The 24,201-nt window shown below is 37.2% G+C and overlaps 1 protein-coding gene across 1 annotated transcript in view; it reads left to right on the top strand.

Annotated features, from left to right (window-relative positions):
- The first annotated feature begins 5,045 nt into the window (after window positions 1–5,045).
- Window positions 5,046–24,201, top strand: part of LOC137397165 (nuclear factor of activated T-cells 5-like) — a 34,842-nt gene continuing 15,686 nt past the window's right edge. Inside the window, exons 1-7 of the mRNA XM_068083457.1 lie at window positions 5,046–5,270; window positions 6,158–6,379; window positions 8,449–8,630; window positions 8,947–9,146; window positions 16,761–16,928; window positions 18,904–19,075; window positions 20,988–21,178. Coding sequence (XP_067939558.1) covers window positions 5,114–5,270; window positions 6,158–6,379; window positions 8,449–8,630; window positions 8,947–9,146; window positions 16,761–16,928; window positions 18,904–19,075; window positions 20,988–21,178 — 1,292 coding nt within the window. The 5' untranslated portion in view covers window positions 5,046–5,113. The remainder of the gene's footprint in view (window positions 5,271–6,157; window positions 6,380–8,448; window positions 8,631–8,946; window positions 9,147–16,760; window positions 16,929–18,903; window positions 19,076–20,987; window positions 21,179–24,201) is intronic.

Below are 24,201 nucleotides of genomic sequence, written 5' to 3' on the forward strand. Positions count from 1 at the left end.
ATACCTCTGTTGATATCTCATAGTACTAGTGACATGCCATACCTCAGTTGATATATCATAGTGCTGGTGACACGCCATACCTCTGTTGATATATCATAGTACTGGTGACATGCCATACCTCTGTTGATATATCATAGTGCTGGTGACATGCCATACCTCTGTTGATATCTCATAGTACTAGTGACATGCCATACCTCAGTTGATATATCATAGTGCTGGTGACACGCCATACCTCTGTTGATATATCATAGTGCTGGTGACACGCCATACCTCTGTTGATATATCATAGTACTGGTGACACGCCATACCTCTGTTGATATATCATAGTGCTAGTGACATACCATACCTCTGTTGGTATTTTGTACCGCAGCTTGTATCTTATACGCCTACTGCCGTAGCATATCTCTGTTGATTTTTCATGTCCCTGTAGATGTACACACTACGCTTGATATTTCATACACTTTTTAAAAACCTCATATCTCAGTTGGTGATATTTCATACTACTGTTGATGCACCATATCCCTGTTGCCGTTGCCGTTGCTGTTGTTCTTTATAAACCAAACTGAAAGATGCCAAATATTCTATAGTTCAGTGTGTTGGCATTGACTAATATTCATAAAGCAAAATAAAATAAAATCTCAACTAAGTATACAGTTTTTTACATTATACACACCATTTATATTATTATTTATATATTTTGAAGCAAATTGAATGAGTTAATAAGGGACCAGTAGGCAGAAGGGTTAAAGTAAAACGAAAAAGTCCGGAGCCTTTCGACTATAACCAGCGAAGGTTGTGAAGCTTACATAATATATAAGCTGTAGCTTAGCTGTAGCTTACGTAACATGTATATTATATTATAATATAACACTTTAAAATTTAATTTCAAGTAAAATCAGAATATCATCTATTTCATCTGTCAGTTTAGATTTGCTGAATTATTGAGTGATGCAAGTCTTGGCAAACAAGGAAGCAGTTGAATCCATAGAGTTATCTCCCCCCTCTGGGGGCTATCTCCCCTCTGGGGCAGATAGCCCCCAGAGGCCCCAGATAGCCCCTAAGTATCTCCCCCTTTAGGGGAGATAACTCTATGGTTGAATCTCCTAGTTATTTGCAATTTTCAAGTCTCAATAGAATACAATTATCACAAGATCTACAAAAAAAACAGCCTATTCATTCCTACGTGCTTCCTTGATAAAGTAACAAACAGCCTCAGCCTAACCTGAGCTTGAGTCAAGCTAGTTGTATATGATTTTCACAGAAGTAGGTATTTCCTGATAACATCGTATGCGTAAAAACTGGTTGGTTTGTGTGATATCATAGACCTGTAGCCTCTGATGCTAAAAAAAACTATCTCTTATGAGATGCAATGCATAACACTAGCATAACATATCTTATTATGTGTACTATAGAACAAATACACAATATAAATGTTTGTTTGCAGACAAGCAATAATATACAACAATATTGAGCTCTTCCAAGCATTATGCGTAGCACAGTTCTTTTCTAATTGTGTTGGTGCTACTCAAAAGGGCCTCCTTATGAGGCTCTCTAAAATAAAAATATTATATACGAACTAACTGCGTTTTTAAAAACTTTCTACCAAATATAATACAATAAGAAATGTAATATATTTATATACATTTACTTGATACATATATATGTAACAAAAATAGTTTCCTCACTCTGATTAACTCAAGTAATTAGTAATTGTCTAATCAAACTCGGGTTTCTTATAGATACCTGGGAGTTTGAGCACTCGTCTGACGATCTTAGTCATTCTCAATAATGTACTTTTTTGCAACTCACTTCTGTTGATTGTCGCCGGTACTTAGGCAAACCACATTTAATGTGTAGGTGTTATTGCATCCAATGCTGCAAGGACTACTGGAATTACAGTTGCTCTTACATGCCAGCACTTTGCAATATCCTCTCTAAATAGGAGTTGTTTTCTCTGCATAAAGCACCTACAGTATATTGGGTATTACTATCTTACTGGTTTGCCAACTTTGGTTTTTTGTGTAGATCTCAAAACTCTGTACCCTTGGCACATAGTCAAAGTACTCATGCTAAATCATTGTGCAAAGTTTTAGAACCTATCAGTAGTCTAAAGACAGTTTGGTTATCACTTGCTATTTCAGTACTCTATAGAAGTGGCCTTTGAAGTTGTTATAATTTCAATGAGATGAGATGCCAATCTTGCATGACATCATTTTCTGAATAAACCTGCCATCTCTGTGGGTATATATGAGGGAAAGAATGATTCATTTTTAGTTTATTAATGATCCAAGCAAACTATCTCTCAGTTCTTAACTGGATTTTCCATCTTCAAACTTGAACTTATCTTTTAGACTACTGGTTTCTAAAGCATTCCATCATTTTAGTCAAAAGTTGTCAAGAGCTGACATTTTGCTGTAAGAGCAGACGACTCTTGCAATAGATATTTCCGTTTACATTAACTTGGTACTGTAATGTGACACTTCTAATGAAGTCTCCTTACAATGCTGCCCTGAGATATTTTTGTGTTAGTGCTTCAGATCATTCTAAAATATTTGAGTTACATGGTTTTAGTTGAAGTTTTGCAGACAAAGTCCAAAAGTTTTGGATTCGTAACTGAGGTAGTTCTAGTTTTTCTAATGATAGTTTAAAAGCTTTAATAAAACTACTGCTATTCTAAATCTTTTTTATAAGTTTAAGTTGTTTGGACACTTGAAGTGCGAAACGCAATCAGAACAATTTGCTGTCGTTCTTCATTCCTTGTACAAAGTAAGTAGCGGTTTCAATAGTAAGTAGTCAGTCGCAGCAAGTAGTGGCACAATCACGCATGTATCGAAATCAGCTTTTTTACTCATTCATCTCATCAGCCCTGTTCCCGGTGTGAAATATCAGTTTGTAGTTATTACTCCGTCATAATCATTTGCTCAAAAAATTCTGTTCAATGTATCACTGTCTCAAATTCCCTTTACAATATCAGCATTTTTTATTTTAAAAGCATATGTTTTTGAATTCGCTTGAACTTTTCTTAGTCTTTTCTGTACGAGTGCCTATTGTCTCATTTTGAAAATTTTGGAATATTTTTTAATAAGTTTTTATAGAAAGCAAATAGTTCTACAGACTATTAAAATTTGCTTTGCTCCCAAAGTGTGATCATTGGGAAATAGAAGATTGAGAGGTTGCTGGGGTTTTTCTTTAAAATAGTTTGTGAGGTAGTTTGACACAGTTGGTTGCGGTATGAAAGAGAGTGACTAGTGAGATCATCGGTTTTCTTAGTACCCTTTTTTGTTGTTCTGCTACTGTCCTACAGGTCCACATGTTCGCGCTAAGCTATTACCGTATATGTATGTACATTATAAACGGTGTCTGGTTTCTTACAAGGTTTCTAATATGAATACATACCTGGTTTCTAATATGAACAATAAGTACCGTAGTTGTCATCTCATTAAAAATAAGATAAATTTTCAATCAATTGCTAACAAAAAGTACGCAAAGTAATTAATCAATTTAAAAAAAACAAATTTAAGTTATTAAAATTTAATAAAATATTATTAAATTGCTCGCTCTAATATTTATTTTGGTATTTAACCTTTATTCTAACATAGCGAATATCTTGCTCGCTCCGTATTGCGCATATCTATAAAAAAATAAACTATATATAGGGTAGCAATTTTGTTTCGGAGTATTGCTCGTAAACTATATCATTAGTGTTTATCTAGGTGCATTTCATGCAACTTCTAGTAGCTAGTAGAATGCAAAATTCTTACTTTGTCTTTTTTGTATGTGCTTCATTCGTATACCATATACGTATTCATTTAAACTTTAGTTAGCGTAATGCCATTTACCGAGATACATTCTTTTACTACTTTGTAATAACGGACACCTAGCTATTCGCAGCATTTTTACGTACATATATACAAGAGAACGGTGAAGCATATTGCTACCTAATATGCATAAACACAACAGTTGCTATGTCATAACACATGCTTACTGACTTTGTACGCCTTTTCAAGCACAATGATCCAACAAAAATGTTATTAAATATCAGGAATTAACAAATCCACGTTTCATGAGATCTTAACCATTAACCGTGGATTAGATTAAAAATTTTCTACCAAATTATGTTGGTAGATCTTTCGTGTGAAGTGACAAATGATTCTGGATCTCACAAATGGCTGCACGCAACTTGCTTATTACTCATGACTTGTTCAAGCGTGGAAACACGTCTGCGTGTTTTAATAAAGCAATCAACTGCTAGTTGTTGCGTCGTATTAGTAATGCTATTTAAACATGTTTACAAAGTTATCGTACAAAAGTTACCTCTCGTTTCGGTGTGTGGCATAATATGTTTTCAAATGAAAAAACGTCTATTTAAAATACATGTGATTCCTTTTTGCTAAATATTTTACGTATATTCAAATGTTAAACTCACCTTATTTAATAAATGATCGTTTAGAGTTTGTATACCATGGCAGACATGCAAGAAAACATTGCTGTTTATGTAAGTAAAAATGTAGATTTTCAGCCGTCAACTTTAGGTTTTAGACATATCTTTTAACAAAAGCTTCATTGCATCATTGATAGTTTTTAAGATTGATGCTTCATTGATAGGGATTTACATCCAGTATTTTTAGGATGGTCTAGATTGTAGCTCGGTTGTTCCATTTGACTAAACTATGTGAAGTTGTAATCAACTGGGGTTTCCATGCAGTTCTTCAAAAATGAATGATCGCGATAGGAGCTGGATGTTTTTGACTTTTTATTTGAGAAAGTTGTTCGGCTTTTTAGTGTTGACACCAGGAAATTGCAGCTGCCACATTTCCCAGCAACTGTTTTTACTCTAGTGGCTAATTCATTTTCTGATATGTTATAACACAATAAATGTTAAACGGATCTAATGGTGACTGTATGAAAACAATGAGACTTATTTATGCTGCAACAAATCTTTGTGTCGGGTTGTTTTGTAAAGGTTTTCTCATAATATGACGTCACTATCTCTTTTGCACAATAAGATGTCTTTTATTTTGTGCTTCATTGTGCTTCTAGGATTCATTGGTTGCTGTGCCCTTGCTTCCTTTCTAAGCATTTGTCAGACATAAATGGACAGGCAATATTTAGCATGCAAAGTTCAATCAACAACAATTCAGTTCCATCCACAACAGTGGTCGATGCGATTACTAACGGTTGCCATGTTGAGACAACAGCTGTCTGTGACTCTGCCGTGCATGATCCTTTGCCGATGAAGATTGACCGTGATGTCCTCAAATCTGAATGTTGTAAGTTACACTGGAGTCGTGCGCACTCGCACGCTCATACAGAGACAGTCTATGAACTAAGTGCCAAAGCACTAATTGATTCACTCGTCTATACTTAGTGTTAGCTTTTATGATTTTCGTGTTCACCATGATCCCAGACAAAAACTGAACATAAAAAATTGGAAGATGTAGGTGCACTTGAGATGAAATGAACCGGGTTGGTCACACTTAGTCAACTTTTGCTAGTCACATTTTAAACTAAAATCTAGTTTTCCCAAACTTTCCGATATGTAGGTCATTCTCTAGCTCACAAATGGCATCTTGGTCTTGTGATGTTTCTAATAATTATGCATGGGCAGTGCCAATGCAGGTTTAGATTATTTGTGTTTAGTCAAGCGCACTATATACGTGTGTTCTCAGTCTACTTATACAATCGGTATAATTGTCTTTGTTTATGTACCGAGTGTAAAAGTGTTATTACAAGCGTGTGACACTATTCAATGGTGAGCCTCATAGTTTGGATGAAGGTATCACGTAGTGTCAGGCTATATAAAACCTTAAGCTTTCCTATGGTTTTTTGGAAATGTGTGGAAAATACCTAATCCATTAGCAGAACGTCGTGTGGAAACAAATCAGGTCTTAGTACGACTTCCTTCTTTGCTAATTGTAATGATCAGCCCTTCATTATTATGGAAAGTTTTACGCAAACCCGGTTCAGTGTTGATTTCTACCCTGTGAGAGAAAAAGGCACACAGGAGGGAGGGTTTCAAACTATGACTTGCTCCTCTCTGTCTGAGACATTTACTGCATTTTGTAATTACCTTGAAAGAGGTAAGAGACGTCCCTTCAGCTTTTATATGCTTTCTCTAATGCATCGTATATTCAACTAGTGTTGCTTTTGTGCACAGATTATCCAAGAAGTAATGTGCAACAATCAACAGACGAACTTCAACAGTTAATGAGTTTCCTGGACGAGGAACAAAAGAGGAGACACAATGATGAGGAGTTCAGCACTGCTGCCTCCATTTATTCACCCGCAACCACAGTAGCAAACGGTATCACAGCTATGTCAGCCTACCGAAACAACCCTCCAGATCTGATTGATGAGACATCCATGCTGCCATTTGCTGGTGAGTCTCTGATTCATTTTATGCAGAGAAGGTCATTCATCGTGCTTCTACTGTAAAATGTATTGCCTACAATATAGGCTAAATAAAATACTTTCACCACTGCGCATGCAATAGTTAATATAAAACAATGTGTGATTTTTATATCAAATAAAATTGGAATTTTGTCTTTTCTGTTTGTTTAGCATTTAAACAGTTTTCACGTATAAGTAAAAACCAAAAGCAAAACATTTTCAAGTCTTTCAATTTTCAAAATGTTAAATGATGTTAACAATGTTGTGGTAGCAGCATAATACGGTGTTAATTATCACAATAATTGACAAGTATGTGAGTTATTTAGCAATATGCAAATAAAGACATTGAGCCAGACGGAATGAGTGTGTATCTTGATCATTGGAAGACCTTTTGGTTATTTAGTAAACCTGTATAAGGTTCTATGAAAACATAAGAATGGCAACAGTGGTGGGACTGTTTCTACACACTTTTGCCAAATTATTTAAAAATCAGGATTGTCAAAACCATGCTTACTATAAAAAACCTGATAAATCCATTTTTTCTACTTTAATCCAGTCTTTATGGCTTATTCACATTTTGGTTAGCTTAAGATGTATTATTTGTACAACTATTGTGTTATTCTACTCTGACATGCGATATTTAACTGTCGCATGTTACAATAACAAAGATATAAAATTGGTTTTATTGTTATTTACTATTTAGCATATCTATATGTTTAACACAACATTATTAGCAACATAAATATGACTTTCAAACATTTAAAAGCTCAGCTGGTTGAGCTCAATATTTCTAAGTGTCATCACAGGTTTTTGCCATTGCTTATGCATCTGTAAATAAACGCTATATCTGTAGCTTGATGTTTTGTTTTTTCAAGCTTGTTTCTTATCTTGCTATTTATTTATAAGAGGACCAGTTTTGTTTATGCTGACACTAGAGGTAGTTGAAATAAGTCATGTCTCAAGTCATTAGAAATTTTCAATGCTTTCCACATAGCTAGTGCAATACTTCATTTACAATACTGGGTATAAACTAAAACTCTGTGGTTTGAATTTATCATTTCTGACTTGCTGCTGTACGACGTAAGCCCGAGTTGAACAAGACTCGCCACAAATTTCAACAGCTGCTTCTACTTCTCCAGATGTGGGAAAACAACCAAAATATTTTGATGTCAGAAAATTTGTTAGAAGTGACATTTTCGAAAGTTTTAAAAGGCTCAATATAAAACTTCTCATAGCACTAGTTTATGACAAACACTTCGGGTTTTACCCAAAAGCCCGTATCAAATATAGATGCTCGCTACTTTACAGTTTTGTTTCGGCTTGGTCTAATCATCTAGTCGTAATCTGATCATGTGACCCATACTTTCTGCCAAACAGCGCAAATCATTTCTGCAGCATTTTTCAACTATCACTGGTGACCAACAGGCTCGTCATGTTCATCAGAGGATGATATGCACTCCTTCGAGCTAAGGTTAACAAATTAAACGAGTTTTTATGGTGGGTTTTGAGATATCAGTTCTCAAAATGACAGCATTACAATGATGATGAAATAGATGCGGAAGGACAATAGACAAGGTTTTATTGAATGCGAGAAGTATATTTGTGAAAATATTTCAGCGAATGAGGTTTCATGAAAGTGTAAACAGAAGCATCTTGTTCAGCTACGTCTCGTTTGAGCCGTTTTAGAAAGGGATTCTAACCTATGGCGTTTTCGTGATGGCGGCGATGAACTGTTCGGTTTTGAGCTTTTAAGAGCTTGTAATCACATTTCCACATATTTTGCACCTACAACACAACATAGTAAGACATGGTGAATCTTTTAATACCAAATAACTGTAATGGGAATTTTGTTGCAAGTCAACCTTTAAAGGTTGACTTGCAACAAAATTCACATTACAGTTATTTGAATATAATATTTTGGATATATATATATTTTATTGAATTTATATTTTGGATGTATTTAATGAACACTTCGAGGGTGAAAAGATGCAAGTTTTAGAAATATGTCATTTTATTCAAAGATTTGACTGCTATATAATTGCTTTGGTTGGCTTGTAGGCGTAATCCCTATGCGTACGGATGAGTTGTCCATATCTACCGAGGATACAGTTTCCTACGTGAGTTGTCAGAACTCTCCAACTTCCTCTCGACAAGTGATGTCAGAGCTGGACACATCAACAATCTCAGCTCTGCTCGAGCCTTCTCAGAGGATAAACTTGTCAGACAACTCAGGATATGACGTATGTATTTTCAATAAGTTGGTGAAGGTTCAGCACGTGTGTCCTTCATAGCTTATCGTCGAAGTCTTAAATGACGATTGCGCATTATTCCTTGATGATGTACTCCTTATGCTGATTTCATTCCTCGCTGAGCACTGATATGAGATCATTGGTGAGCAAACTTGGAGAAACTTCCTACTATCATATATGTCTCTGGCACAGAAAACCATAGGAAAAAAGTTCAACATTGTCAATGAAATATTTAGATTGTCATTCTGTGCAAAATAAATTCGAAGGCCATACATGATTTGCACATATAGCTCTGTAACTGTAACAGATACATTCACGAGAGATTTATGACGGACTTCCTAGAAAAATGAGCAGAGTTGACTCTGGTGACGGATCGGAACTGACAGTAGACAAGGTGTACAGTGCAGATTTGAACCAGTCGCCTGTCAAAGAGCAATTCACCTTTCAGAAGTTTGGTATGGATGTTACTCCAGAACATGTTTCCACTCCCCAGCCAGCCAATCACAGGTAGGAGTTGCCCCATGGGCCCACCGGCCTCAGTTCAACACAGCGTCTGGTGGTACCTCTCTGCCTCTTGGGTACCATTGGTCCATCATAACAGTCTTTAATTTTTCACGCTGCATCACCTTATGTAGCATCCCACCAACCTTTTTAAAAAACAAAAGCACATTTATTATACGCACGAGATTTGTTTTTTAGCTTCAAGCATAAGCAAAACTTAAATTTGTATTTGTTTTTTCTGTTCAATTATTTACTTGATGATGCATTAAAAAGATGGCCGCATAATTCTATTTCTACCAGATAATGAAGAATTGATTTTAGTTGTAAGTCGTGTGTTTACATAAAAATAGGAAGTGCTGTTTGTTAGTAACACAGCATTTCAGCATGTTTGGTTAAGGTGTAATGAAAATTGAGGAATGATTTATTCTGTTAGTTTTTAAAATTTCTTCATAGTATAATTTAGTAATTATTTTTATCGCCTTTCTATCGAATCATTTAATACAAGACAACTGAAGAATGTGCTCATTTGAGAATTAGCGTTTTTGATGTGGAATCATTTTTTCCATGACAGATGTTTTTGTGAAAATATTTTACTTAAATATTGACATAACCCTTGTATCGTTTGAGGCTCAGCTATAAATCTATAAATTTATAAGTTGTATACAAACTTTCTAATTGACAGGCAGCGTTGGTGAAAAGACACGATTACTATTGTTAGATTGTTAATTTTTTTTAAAAGATCATATGCATTGACATTGCTAACATATTTCACAAATGCACATGTTTGTTATATTTTAGTAGTGCCCGAGTTGGGATATATATCTTATTGGTGCCATAACAGTGATGGTGTAACCAGTGATTATCAAAAGAGAAGTGCGACCTTATGAAAGCTAATTTTACCATTAATAATTTAGCAAGTCTGTTAAAGATGTTGTTTGGAAATGATCCCCAATTATTGTTAAAGGTTGACTTGCAACAAAATTCACATGACAGTTATTTGGTATCAAAAGATTCACCATGTCTTACTCTGCTTTGTTGTAGGTGCAAAATATGTGGAAATGTGATGACAAGCTCTTTAAACCTCAAAAACGAAAAACCGTCGTAGATTGGAATCAGTTTATTTCTCTGATGTAGTCATTACATTTGGTTATTGTTTTGTCACGTGATATTCTCACGTAAATTGAAAGGCCAATAAAAGGCTCAATATAAAACTTCTCGTAGCACTAGTTTATGACAAACACTTCGGGTTTTACCGAAAAGCATGTTTCAAACTTATATAGATGCTCGCTACTTTACAGTTTTGTTTCGGCTTGGTCTAATCGTCTAGTCATAATATGATTATGTGACCTATACTTTCTGCCAAAAAGCGCGAATAATTTCTGCAGCGTTTTTTGACTAACGCTGGTCACCAACAGACTCACCATGTTTATCAGAGGATGATATGCACTTCTTCGAGCTAAGGTTAAAGAATTAAACGAATTTTTACGGTAGGGTTTGAGATATCCGTGCTTAAAGTGACAGCATTACAATGATGATGAAACAGATGCGTAAGAACAATAGACATAGTTTTATTGAATGCGTGAAGTATATTTGTGAAAATATTTCGAAGATTGAGGTTTCATGAAAGTGTAACGGAAGCCATCGTGTTCATCTACGTCCCATTTGAGCCCTTTTGGAAAGGGATTCCGATCTACAGCGTTTTCGTGATGGCTGCCATGAACTGTTCGTTTTGGAGCTTTTAAGAGCTTGCAATCACATTGCCACATATTTTGCACCTACAACACCGCAGAGTAAGACATGGTGAATCTTTGGGTACCAAATAACTGCAATGTGAATTTTGTTGCAAGTCAACCTTTAAGAAAGTTATTTTTCTCAAAAACTATGTAACAGAATGGTTTTTATCTTGTTCATCGATGCCACCTGTAAACAGTTGAAAATACATTACTTCGTAAAAAGGTATAAGGTTTTATGGAGACATTGGGTATGAAAACCAGTCAAGTTGATGTTCATATTTGTCAACTATCTACAACAATGTTTTTGAGTAAAAAGTTGTTAGACGATCCGTTTATTTTAAACGGAAATAGTTGTCTGTCTGCACCCACGTAGCTGATGCGTAGCTGTTACTGCTGCCATTTCTCTGTTAAGACACACATTCGTTTTAGGGTACATACTATGTTGGCTAATGGATCGATTACCAATAAATATATTTTATTCGGCCGGTCTTCATATTTAATATTTATTCAATACTTGCCCCGTTGGCTATAAAAGATTGGCAAAACACATTGATAAGCTGTCTCATTTGCGTAACCAAAGCATGACCAAACATTTTTCCAACACTTCGTGTCTATCTGAACATGTTGGTTTACGTTGGTAGAGAAGAAACTGATGCCAAAACTGTCCAAATGAGTTGATGACCATCGAGCATAATGTCGATACCATTTTCTGAATACCGAGCAAGTTCATTTATTTCAATTACTTTTTTTTTAATGTCGACAGAGTTTTTCACAAACAACTACAGTGGAACCTCAGTTCTCGAATGCTTCGGTTTTCGACCAACTCGGTTTTCGACCCAAAAATTGAGATTTGTTCGTCTCGGATCTCGAACATAAATTCGGTTCTCGACCAAACCCGAGCATGCGCATTGGAATTAAACGTTCGGAACAGCTCTGGAAACAGCATGGAAACACTCGTTATCATGGCTCCAAAAACAAAGAAAGACGCTGAGGAAAAATGAAAAGTTGTTCGTAAAGATATTGAATTTAAAAGGAATTGACAGCTAAATATGAATCTGGTGTGATGTGTTGGCTAAGGAGTTTGGCATGGCAATCGACCATAAGTACCATCATAAAAAACGAAGATGTGAAGTAAACATGCTATTGCTGTTTATATTTTATTCACATGATTTTTAATGTAACTGATCTGTTGCATTCTTTGCTGTTTCATTATCAATTTCTGCAATTTTTGGTATTGCATCTTAACCTTTAATGTTTTTGATGTTTTAAGAGCATACGAAATGTTTACATTTGGTTTTCTTTTTCATCATCATAGATAGAAATTTTTTTTATTAAAATTAAACACGATCTATATCTACCCGTTTTTATTTCTAGTATGCAGTATACAGTACAGTTTATGGTGTAAAATGTTAAAAAAATAATTTACCAAAGTTGTCTTGTCGCCTTGGAATAGATTAAAAGTTACATACATTAATTCTAATGAGAAAAATTGCTTTGGATCTCTAACAACTCGGTTTTCGAACAACCTTCTGGAACGAATTGTGTTTGAGAACCAAGGTTCCACTGTATTTACTTATAAAAAAATCCTCACTTACAACAAAAGTCTGCTGGTGTCAATTGAAGCTGTCCATGAAATGCTTCAGATTACATTTTTTGAAAACTAAAGTTTTTGTTGTTTGATTCATGTCATGATCTCAAAATATTTTTGTACTTGACAGCGTTCCATCCATAAATGTTTAGCTTTTTTTATACTTTAGCGAAAGTATAACAGCGGAAATAACTGCATAAATGCTTTAGCCATCACATTTTATTGAACAGCTGTCCTAGATTATTAATATGCAGACAAAACTTCAATGAAAGTATTGGAAAGCCCAGCAATGACATCACGGCCTTCACACGAATGAGGCCATTTTCATTGGTCAATTTATTTGACGACACGATGCGTCGTTCAGTAGCACCGGTGTGTGGGTAGCTACAACTGAAATCTACACTACTCATCTGCTGTGCGTTTTATCGGTATGTGTGTGTAAAGTAAAGGTCTTGATACTGATGCTACCAGGTCGTAGCTGATTTCCTGCTAAGATAATCAAAGACTAGCGCTAGTCATTGTTTTGAATATGAGACCAAGCAGTATTTAATGATCGAGATAATCTCGCATTATACATCTCATAAGACTCATTCTGCTGCCAGCATGTCTCTGTTTGTTGGTATTTATGGAGGCACTTGCCATTCCTTGCTTTTTTCCTTTACAGAGGAGGAAAGCTGAATAAACTTGATCACTATTTGTCTAGTGCCATTGGATAATAGTATAAGCAAAGACCAATGTCATATGGAGGAGGGAAGGAAGGGGTGGGGACTGAGGGTACTCAATCCGAAACTAAACGTATTACTACAGACAGGGATTTTTTTACTGATGTTCGATTTGTAGTTAAACTTTTGGACAATAAAACATGTCGATGCCACTTTCACAGATCTCTCAATACTCTAATTACTTGTATAAAAAAATATTTACACCTGTACAAAAGACAATAACACATACACTGTAGATATTAGTACTTTTACTAGGTGTTTGCAAAAGATGTTTGCAAAGGAGATTCCTGTTGGCATAAAGAACAGTAATACCTGCATCAGTGATATTAAAACTTGTACCAATAATATTAGTACCTGCACACTGTTTGTTAGCAACTGCACAAGGAACAATTGTACCCATATTTGTCATATTAGCAAGTACACAGGGTATAGCAGCTTTGACAAACAAATATTAGCATCTGCTAAGAAATTTAACGCTGGCATAATGAACACATGTATTAGGATTTGACCAGGTAATATCAGCTAATTACATTGTTTGATTAATGTTGTTTAAAACTATCTGCTTTTATTTGTTTATAGAAAACTATTAAGTTTGTTGCAATGACTGCAATAGAGTTTACCATGACTAATATCAGTGCAGAAATAACCAATGAAATTCAAGCATTTTGAAACTATTTAAAGCGAAGTGCGCTAGTATTTGTACCGATGTTGTCCGTACGTCTGTAGTTTCAAAGGTTAGTTGCCGCAATGTCATCTCATCCTGCTAAAATGTCTGACCGATAGAAGTTATCAGAATAAGACTTGTTTCTCCTCACGAATATCTGAACAGCGATTATTTTTTCTTTATTTTCCTTGCCGATGTTTAAAATCCCTCATTTTTAGCATATTTGAAATATGCTTTTAAATACCCATCTGCATAATATGAAAGGTTTGATACACGTCTCAAACTAAAATTAAACAACCAAAGATTGCTACATTATAAGTGGCCAAATTTCATTTCATTTTTCTAGAGGAGTGAACTTAAAAGAATAGGTGTCGTATAAAGTTTTCTCTGGCACTAACTAGCCTGTTCTAACTGGATCCAACATGGCTTACATCTGATCATATAATTTATTTTTTTAAGAAGTTCTCTTTGTAGCTATAATAGTCAAAGTATATACATACCTTTTCCGTCTGTCATCTGCTGAACTGCAGGGGCGGATATATTTGAACAGCCTTCCATACAACCATGGGCATCTGCTATAAAATGGGCTTTCGTCACACATAAAGTAGAACATAGTAGGTTAGATGGAAATGAGTTTTTTTTAAATTGACATCTTGGGTAATCTCAAAAATTGACAACGAAAATTATTTTTGCTCGCTTCTAGCCCTAGCAACTGGCTGCTGTTTTGTGGACCGTGGAAGGAGGGCGCACGTCAATATCTGCCGCTGCAACTTGAATGTCATATTTGGATCTCTGTTTTTGTTGTACAGAGGATGTAGATTAATGGTAACCATGTCATTGACAGTTTCAGAAAGGCTCAGTGCTGGTGGAAGAATTGGCAAGCCACCTGTCAGCTAATGTAGGCTCTGACAGTCTCCACTTTGCTGGTAACCACTCGGTACTATGACACATTGGTTCTCTGACTCTGCACTCATTTTTACCCTCGGTCCTTTTCGATAAGTCCTCTTTACACGCGAGCCATGTCTTTAGTCTTATAGGTCAGTATTTCAAAGGCTCAGAGTAAAGGGAACTTATCGTGCAGCCAGTCCACAATAAGCTCCAGTGCAGCCACTTACGTTTTAGTCCATCTAGATTCTCAGCTCCATTTTAAGTCTAATAACGGTCTCGTTTCTGCTCGATATCGACTAGGCATGATTAATCAAAATTGCTTGTCATGCCAGCTTTCCTGATCTTGGTTACAAAATATGTACCATTTTTGACGAAGAATTTCTTTATCTGTATATTATTATTATTACGGAAAAGTGTTACAGTTAACCAAGAAGAAGGAAAACGTCTAAGCATGACGGCTAAAATAGAAAAACACGTAGCCAAGAGGACTTTCAATATTTTGTTGTACCAGCGCTGTTTACGCGGCCAACTCTTGTCTTAGCCTTATGCCTGCTCTTCTACAATAGTTTCTCTCTTCTCACCACCCTTGCCCTCCTCGTCTCATCGATGTCTATTCATTATGTGGTAACATAGATGCATTTTATTGTTCTGATATATGATGAATTTTCTATCAATGACACATTCTAGTTGGATATTGTTGTTAATCAGTGAACATTAATATTTTTTTAAAACGCTTGTAACTGACACCACGTAGGCATGTATAACTATGTCTTTTCAAAGATGATTCAAGGTTGTTTACTGGATCAATGATAACAATTTGTAATTATATTCATTCCAAATGATACGACCATGCCATCGATACCTTGTCTACATTATATGCAAATGTACGACCATGTCATCGATACCTGGTCTACAGTGTATGTAAAGATGCGACCATACCATTGATACCTTGTCTACAGTATATGTAAAGATACGACCATGTCATCGATACCTGGTCTACAGTATATGTAAAGATACGACCATACCATTGATACCTTGTCTACAGTATATGTAAAGATACGACCATACCATTGATGCCTTGTCTACAGTATATGTAAAGATACGACCATGTCATCGATGCCTTGTCTACAGTATATGTAAAGATGTGACCATACCATCGATACCTTGTCTACAGTATATGTAAAGATACGACCATGTCATCGATACCTTGTCTACAGTATATGTAAAGATACGACCATACCATCGATACCTTGTCTACAGTATATGTAAAGATACGACCATACCATTGATACCTTGTCTACAGTGTATGTAAAGATACGACCATGTTATCGATACCTGGTCTACAGTATATGTAAAGATGTGACCATACCATCGATACCTTGTCTACAGTATATGTAAAGATACGACCATACCATCTATACATGTACCTTGTCTACAGTATATGTAAAGATGCGACCATACCATCGATACCTGGTCTACAGTATATGTAAAGATACGACCATACCATTGATACCTTGTCTACAGTGTATGTAAAGATACGACCATGCCATCGATGCATGTACCTTGTCTACAGTATATGTAAAGATACAACCATACCATTGAAACCTTGCCTACAGTATATGTAAAGAGACCATTAAAAGCCAAAGGACGTTTTAGTAACTAAAGACATGAGAACATGTTATTGCCAAATGTTGATCTCGATGATTAACAGCTCATGTTATACGTGTTCATTCCAGAAAATAGCTAAAATATGGATGAAATCATGTATCCAATGGAGTAACACGCCGTTACTAATGCTCGCCCTCTGTCATTACCTTTGTTAGTTTTTCTTACTCAGTGTTGCTCCTCTTCTCACTCTCACTCTTTCTCTATACAGGAGCACTCAATGGCAGCTCTGCATTTTGTTCTGTAAGCTAATGTATACCGTCCTGCCTCTGGTGTACCTAGATCACTTGTGTTAGGTAGGCTCGCTTGCAGCCTTTGGCATAGTATTCATTCTATTAGTCTTTCGACTTTGCTCCACAGCAATTTCTCTGGAATTGGAGATCAGTGCTCACCTCACAGCCATGGAATATCTCCTGGCGCTGGAAACCAATCAGTATTGCCTAGTTCAGAGTCCATGAACGGCCAGCTCTTTGATCAGATGTCCTACACTGACAGTCCCTTGCAACAAGTGCCCCGTGACATTCGCCGGTGAGTGTGATATCTGCTGCTATAAAACAGCTCTCATGGTTATGCTCACACACCTTCTAGCGAAAGATACACGTAGATGCATACTGGTAGGTTTTGCATAGATTCATCTTCTGTTAGATCACCGATGTGACTTTTCTAGGCCTCTTGTCAGCAGCTAGAACTTAGAAGCCAGCTGTTATATCAATCATTGAATTAGGTTAACTTGGAGGCAAGAGGGTTCAGAAAATCAGTTGATCAATATCAATTGATCAATCAATCAATATCAGTTCATGGATGGCATATTTTTTGGAAGGTATTGACTGCCATCTTCTTCTTTGTTCTTTTTTGTGTGGTAGTTTACACTGACCGTATTCATAGTTGCTATAATTTGCAAAATATCTTTAGAAGTTTTTTGTTGGCTCGAATCTTTGTAGTCACTTTTCCAAGTAATGGTAAACCATGATGGCTGTGATTGAACCCACTCTCTGCATTGACTTGGCTTTTTCAGTGAGCAGCTGTCAGTGTTGCCACAGAAGGCCTGGTTGGAGGTCTTTTTAGAATTTCACCTAAACATGGCAGAAGTTTTCTCTTTGAAAACCAAATATAAGCAGTTTCAGAGATTATAAATTTGGGTCAAGCGCGTCTGACTACCCTTTGGTGTTGCATCGTGCCAGCTACCTGAACGCTCTTCTTATTCATCTATACCTTCACCTGAAAATAGATTTTAGTTGTTTGCTAAAACCAGTCAATCAGTATTTCTGCTTCATCTCATTCCTCTCCAAAAAGATCTGAAGGTATTTATTATTCAACAAGGTATACTTTGGGGTGCACTAACTACCAGATTACTGTTCACTAACTCGGAATATCTTACAAAGCACGAATTATAAATAAATTGTGAGCGAGTATTGTGAATAACACAAGGTTATTCTTACTGTAAATTCTATCAGCTCTTTTTACTGTTTCCTAAAATATCAGTCATTTGATCGTGAATGACCAAACTCCTACATAGACAAAATATAAATATGTGCAGCAGTTTTTGCATTAAGCAACCCACTAGTGCTGGGGGTGCACCACTAGTGCTGGGGCCCCCTTAACTAATAACTGCTTGTGCATCTAGGAATGGTGATGGCTTAACCCTTAGCTATGAGTCAGTTCTGATGTCGCAATGTAACACGGCTTGCTAGTTACTTTGACCTGCTTCATTGTGTCTGATCTTGTTTTGTATAACAGTGTTTGATGCCCTGACACAAACCTATGAACTTGTTATGGAATGAATAAAACATCAATAAACATAGCATTCTATGTACCAGTTACTGTGAATGCTTATGTGTTCCTTTTGAGTTGCAGCTTGTTGAAATCATGTTTTCCATAATCGTGCATGCTTCCTCATAGCTGACGTTGCTATCTGTTGACGCACTTAGGCTTTAGCACGAAACTTTACTCTCTTTGCATTTTGTTATGAGCACGTTATGTTAGCTCTCTGAGGCCATAGATTTATCTAACCGACTGTCCATGACACCAGTTTAATAACAAAATGCTGATACGTTGGAAGAATCCTAAGAAATATAGTCATGAACCTACATAGTGGTAGCAAAGGTTGATACTCATTGATAATATTGTTCATGACAGAAGGCCAGCCCTGAAACCTTAATCTGATGATTGCAACTAGTGCTTGTAGCATCACAAGGCCATCGATATGGTGATTAGAGATTCTGAGTACCAAACAGTTTCCATAAAGTGGTAAAGCAGGAAATAAAAGAACAAAAAACATGGTTTTAATTTGACACAATCCATATCACAGTCCATGACACAGTTTTAGTATAGACACAAAAAATGAGATGCCACGGAGTCATTTAAAAAACTGATCTCAAGAAGTGCTGTGGACCAACAGACAAACACCAAAATTTTATATTTTAACAGGATTGACACTCTGGAAGTTTCATCTAAATTGTTTCCTCAACAGTGGCTGGCTCAACTGGTTTGTCTTTTTTTGCAGAAAGATAATCCCAAAGACGCCACCACTCACACAGCCTTTTTCAGATTCTTACAATAACATTATGCTCAAAATATTGAAGCAACCAGAGGCTCAGCACAGGGCCCGCTACATGACGGAAGGCAGTCGGGGTGCTGTCAAGGACTCCCAACAACAGGGATATCCTATGATTCAGGTGGGTAACCCTACTAGTATTGTCCTATGGAAAATCTAATGAGCTCTCAGGCTGTTATTTATTATGTTGATAGTACAAAATCCTTGTGGTAATGTACAGTGCTAGTGCAGTTTTTAAGCTGTAGCTTTACAGGGCTGAAAAAAGTCTGTAGGCGCCTTTGTTCTTTGCTGTAAGTGTGTTTTCTCGTGTTTATTAGATGGACTATTGTGTTGTCCAAATTGTTATAATGTGGTATCAACTGAAAGCTTATGTTGTCTAGTTTAGTTCTATACATGTGACAAGAGTATAGGAGTAACACAGGAGCTGTAGCGGCAGCTATTATTTACTAGTAATTATAATTCCACAGTAATGAACTTTAAGCATTCCTTGAATAGCTATTAAACCTGATTAATTAATGATAGAACAATTTTATGATGTGTTAGGGAAAACCCATGGGTGTCAACAATTACCTACCAGATTTTAGTGTCAAACATCGTTATGTACTATAAATTTAAAACCAAAGTTGAGCAAATCGGCTGCTTTTTTAGCATAAATGCAATCAGGGTGGGCAAACCCAGTACATGTGTATAAGGGCAGTCAGGGCGGGCAAGCCCAGTACCTGCGTATAAGGGCAGTCAGGGTGGGCAAACCCAGTACCTGTGTATAAGGGTGGTCAGGGCGGGCAAGCCCAGTACCTGCGTATAAGGGCAGTCAGGGTGGGCAAACCCAGTACCTGTGTATAAGGGCAGTCAGGATGGGCAAACCCAGTACCTGCGTATAAGGGCAGTCAGGGTGGGCAAACCCAGTACATGTGTATAAGGAAAGAATGATCATTTACTTGAATCAAAATTGTAAATCTATAAGAGAAATAGCACAGGAGGTGAGTGTAGTTAACAGTAGTTAAATAGCACAGGAGGTGAGTGTAGTTAACAGTAGTGAAATAGCACAGGAGGTGAGTGTAGTTAACAGTAGTGAAATAGCACAGGAGGTGAGTGTAGTTAACAGTAGTAAAATAGCACAGGAGGTGAGTGTAGTTAACAGTAGTGAAATAGTAGTTTCATCTTAATAGTAATGAAATGGGGCCCGGAGACTGAAGGTAAAAGACTATGGGAGACCTTTATCAGAGCTGGTCATTCTCTTGTCAGAATCGCACTGAAGCACTGCCATCAGTTCAGTCCTCAGCTGACTAAATCATAGAGGGAAACCACCACTGCTCATATACTTTCCCACATACCATAGAGCTATTTTGGTCCATGGACTTTGAGGCTGCAACGCTTGCAAAAAACAGCTATTAACAGAAGATCACAAGCAGAAATGACTAAAGTTGGCAACACTAACAGTGATCTAGGACTGGTAGCACCTAGGATCTCTTCCCAAATGACCAATAATGCGCTATGCCACCAAAACATTTGGTAAAAGACAGATCATAAAGATAATGCTAACTGTCCACCCAAAAGCTTGACCTAAACACAATAAAGAATATCATCAACAGATTAGTGAACTGCGAGTGAAAGACAAATCAAACACCAAAAGTTATGGCAGACTGCGATGAGAAAACACTTCAAGAAGCTGATGAGGAGAATGCCGAAATGATGGGAACTTGTTATTAAAGCCAAGGGTAGATGTATTAGTGATATTTACTACTGAATAAGCTTGATTTGATCTTTTTCAGGGCCACAAATACATATCAAAAGTGATTTGTTTCAAATGTTCAAATACAAATAGGTACATAACGGTATTTCGCTTCAACTATCCAAAGGGATTATTTTCCATTGTCTCTTTCCAGGTGTATAGATTGCCATACATTTATCATGACTAACAGTTATTACAAGCTTATCAACATAGATTACTATAATTTGTGGAGTCGTCCCTAGATTTGAGTCCATTGCTGTAAATGTATGCTGATTGATGAGCGAAGGATTTGTCTCTGCAGTTGCTGGGGTGGACAGCAGAAGCCCGACTAGAGATATTTATTGGTGCAGACTCAGGCAAGGTAAAGCCACATGGCTTCTATCAAGCTTGCAGAATTAGTGGAAAAAATGCCTCTTCAAGCCGAGCAACACAAGTAAATGGTACTACGGTCATCGAGATGGAGTTTGATAAGACCAAGAACATGACAGCCACGTGAGTATAGCCATATTCTTAGCTGGCAATACTGTGTTGATAGCTGGTGACACTGTGTTGATAGGTGGTGACACTGTGTTGATAGCTGGTGACACTGTGTTGATAGCTGGTGACACTGTGTTGATAGCCGGTGACACTGTGTTGATAGCCGGTGACACTGTGTTGATAGCTGGTGACACTGTGTTGATAGCTGGTGACACTGTGTTCGTAGCTGCTGACACTGTGATCATAGCTGCTGACACTGTGTTCATAGCTGGTGACACTGTGTTCATAACTGGTGACACTGTGTTCATAACTGGTGACACTGTGTTCATAGCTGGTGACACTGTGTTCATAGCTGGTGACACTGTGTTCATAGCTGGTGACACTGTGTTCATAGCTGGTGACACTGTGTTCATAGCTGCTGACACTGTGATCATAGCTGCTGACACTGTGTTCATAGCTGCTGACACTGTGTTGATAACTGGTGACAGTGTGATCATAACTGCTGACACAGTGTGCATAGCTGGTGACGCTGTGATCATAGCTGGTGACGCTGTGATCATAGCTGGTGACACTGTGTTCATAGCTGCGGACACTGTGTTCATAACTGGTGACACTGTGTTCATAGCTGGTGACACCGTGTTCATAACTGGTGACACCGTGTTCATAGCTGCTGTCACTGTGATCATAGCTGCTGACACTGTGTTCATAGCTGGTGACACTGTGTTCATAGCTGCTGACACTGTGTTGATAACTGGTGACACTGTGATCATAACTGCTGACACTGTGTTCATAGCTGCTGACACTGTGTGCATAGCTGCTGACGCTGTGATCATAGCTGGTGACACTGTGTTCATAGCTGCTGACACTGTGTTCATAACTGGTGACACTGTTCATAACTGGTGACACTGTGATCATAACTGGTGACGCTGTGTTCATAACTGGTGACAGTGTGTTCATAACTGGTGACACTGTGTTCATAACTGGTGACACTGTGTTCATAACTGGTGACACTGTGATCATAACTGGTGACACTGTGTTCATAACTGGTGACACTGTGATCATAACTGGGGACACTGTGTTCATAGCTGGTGACACTGTGTTCATAGCTGGTGACAGTGTGATCATAACTGGTGACACTGTGTTCATAACTGGTGACACTGTGATCATAACTGGGGACACTGTGTTCATAGCTGGTTACACTGTGTTCATAGCTGGTGACAGTGTGATCATAACTGGTGACACTGTGTTCATAACTGGTGACACTGTGTTCATAGCTGGTGACACTTTGTTCATAACTGGTGACACTGTGTTCATAGCTGGTGACACTTTGTTCATAACTGGTGACACTGTGTTCATAGCTGGTGACACTTTGTTCATAACTGGTGACACTGTGTTCATAGCTGGTGACACTTTGTTCATAACTGGTGACACTGTGTTCATAGCTGGTGGTAAGGTAATCAGACAACTTCTGCTACATCATCTTATGTGTGTGGTTGCAGCTCAATATTTATGTATGCATCTTTTTACTAGCCCATACAGATTGTTATTGTATGGTAACACATAATATACCACATGGTTCACTAACAGGATATACCCTGTTGCCGAACATAAATACACGCTATTCACAATCTTGGTGATCATGTTCACGCATGCAAAACAATGCTTAGCTGCAATGTAATATTCAGGGTTCTTTTACATTCTCATGTTTTCCTATGGGATATATTGTAATTGTGACTGTTCATGAATCGCAATGATTGACCATTAAGACCTCAGTGTTCCCACCAACACGAGTTATTCAATGCATGCCCCTTTTACTGATAAACAATCAACACCATAATCTGCAATTCTGCAATAGGAAAATTCAATGGCATTTAGCCAATGCATTCACTACACAACAAGTGACTGGTTGTGTAGCCTACAAACATTAGATATTTATGAAATCCGGTAGAGGTCAACGTGTTGTAGAGGCCAATACATACCCCTTGTCAGAGATGCCTTTACGACTCGCTGCTCACATACCTTCTCCCCAAGTATTCACAATAACTGCTTTAATCTTTGTACAATAACGAATGCTATACTATTGAGACCCAAAATAAATGTGGCTCATAACATATGGCAGCACCTTCATTCCTAGCGCTGGTTAACTTGCATGCTATTTTAATCTAATTAGTTGAGCTGAGAAGGCTCGTAATAGTATGGTTAGCTCAGGGGTTCCCAACCTTTTTCATTCAGTTCCCCCCTTACGCCTTTTCATAAATTTGATTCCGCACACACTTTTAACTCACATGACTAAAAACAACTGATACAAACTATAATCCTATTTATTGTACATATCTAAACATATAACAACATATTATTAATTTTTATACAGCATGCATACAACACACAACAATACATGACCTTCGGCATGGCGGTGAATTGGTTTATGACTAGGTTAACTTACTATCCAATCAAAATCTGGATGGATGTGTTCATATATATCTGGGTTATGACTAGTAGCTCATTATTAGCAACTATTGTTATAGATAAAACCAAAATGTTGAAGGAAGAAACCCAAACAGACATGGCACTGCAAGCATAAATTAAAAATTTAATAAATCAGACACCTTTCCGTTCCCCCCTTGTATATTCAAAATTCCCCTCTAGAGAAGAATTCCTCCCTGGTTGGGAACCACTGGGTTAGCTGGAGTTATTCTTCAACAATTACAGTTTCTCGCTCTGGCAAGAAAGACTAACAGTGTTTAATTGTTATCTGTTTAGTCTATCAATACCTGTGTGTGTTTAGGAACAGTTCAATAATATGACAGCAATGTCCAGGCCTGAGCTGTGGAAATCAATACCCACCCAAGTTTATACCAACTTGGTGGTAGTTATAGACCAACTTGGTTGGTTACAGACCAACTTGGTTGGTTATAGACCAACTTGGTTGGTTATAGACCAACTTGGTTGGTTATAGACCAACTTGGTTGTTTATAGACCAACTTGGTTGGTTATAGACCAACTTGGTTGGTTATAGGTCAACTTGGTTGGTTATAGAG

This window comes from Watersipora subatra, chromosome 1 (assembly GCF_963576615.1).
Source record: "Watersipora subatra chromosome 1, tzWatSuba1.1, whole genome shotgun sequence".
Lineage (NCBI taxonomy): Eukaryota > Metazoa > Bryozoa > Gymnolaemata > Cheilostomatida > Watersiporidae > Watersipora > Watersipora subatra.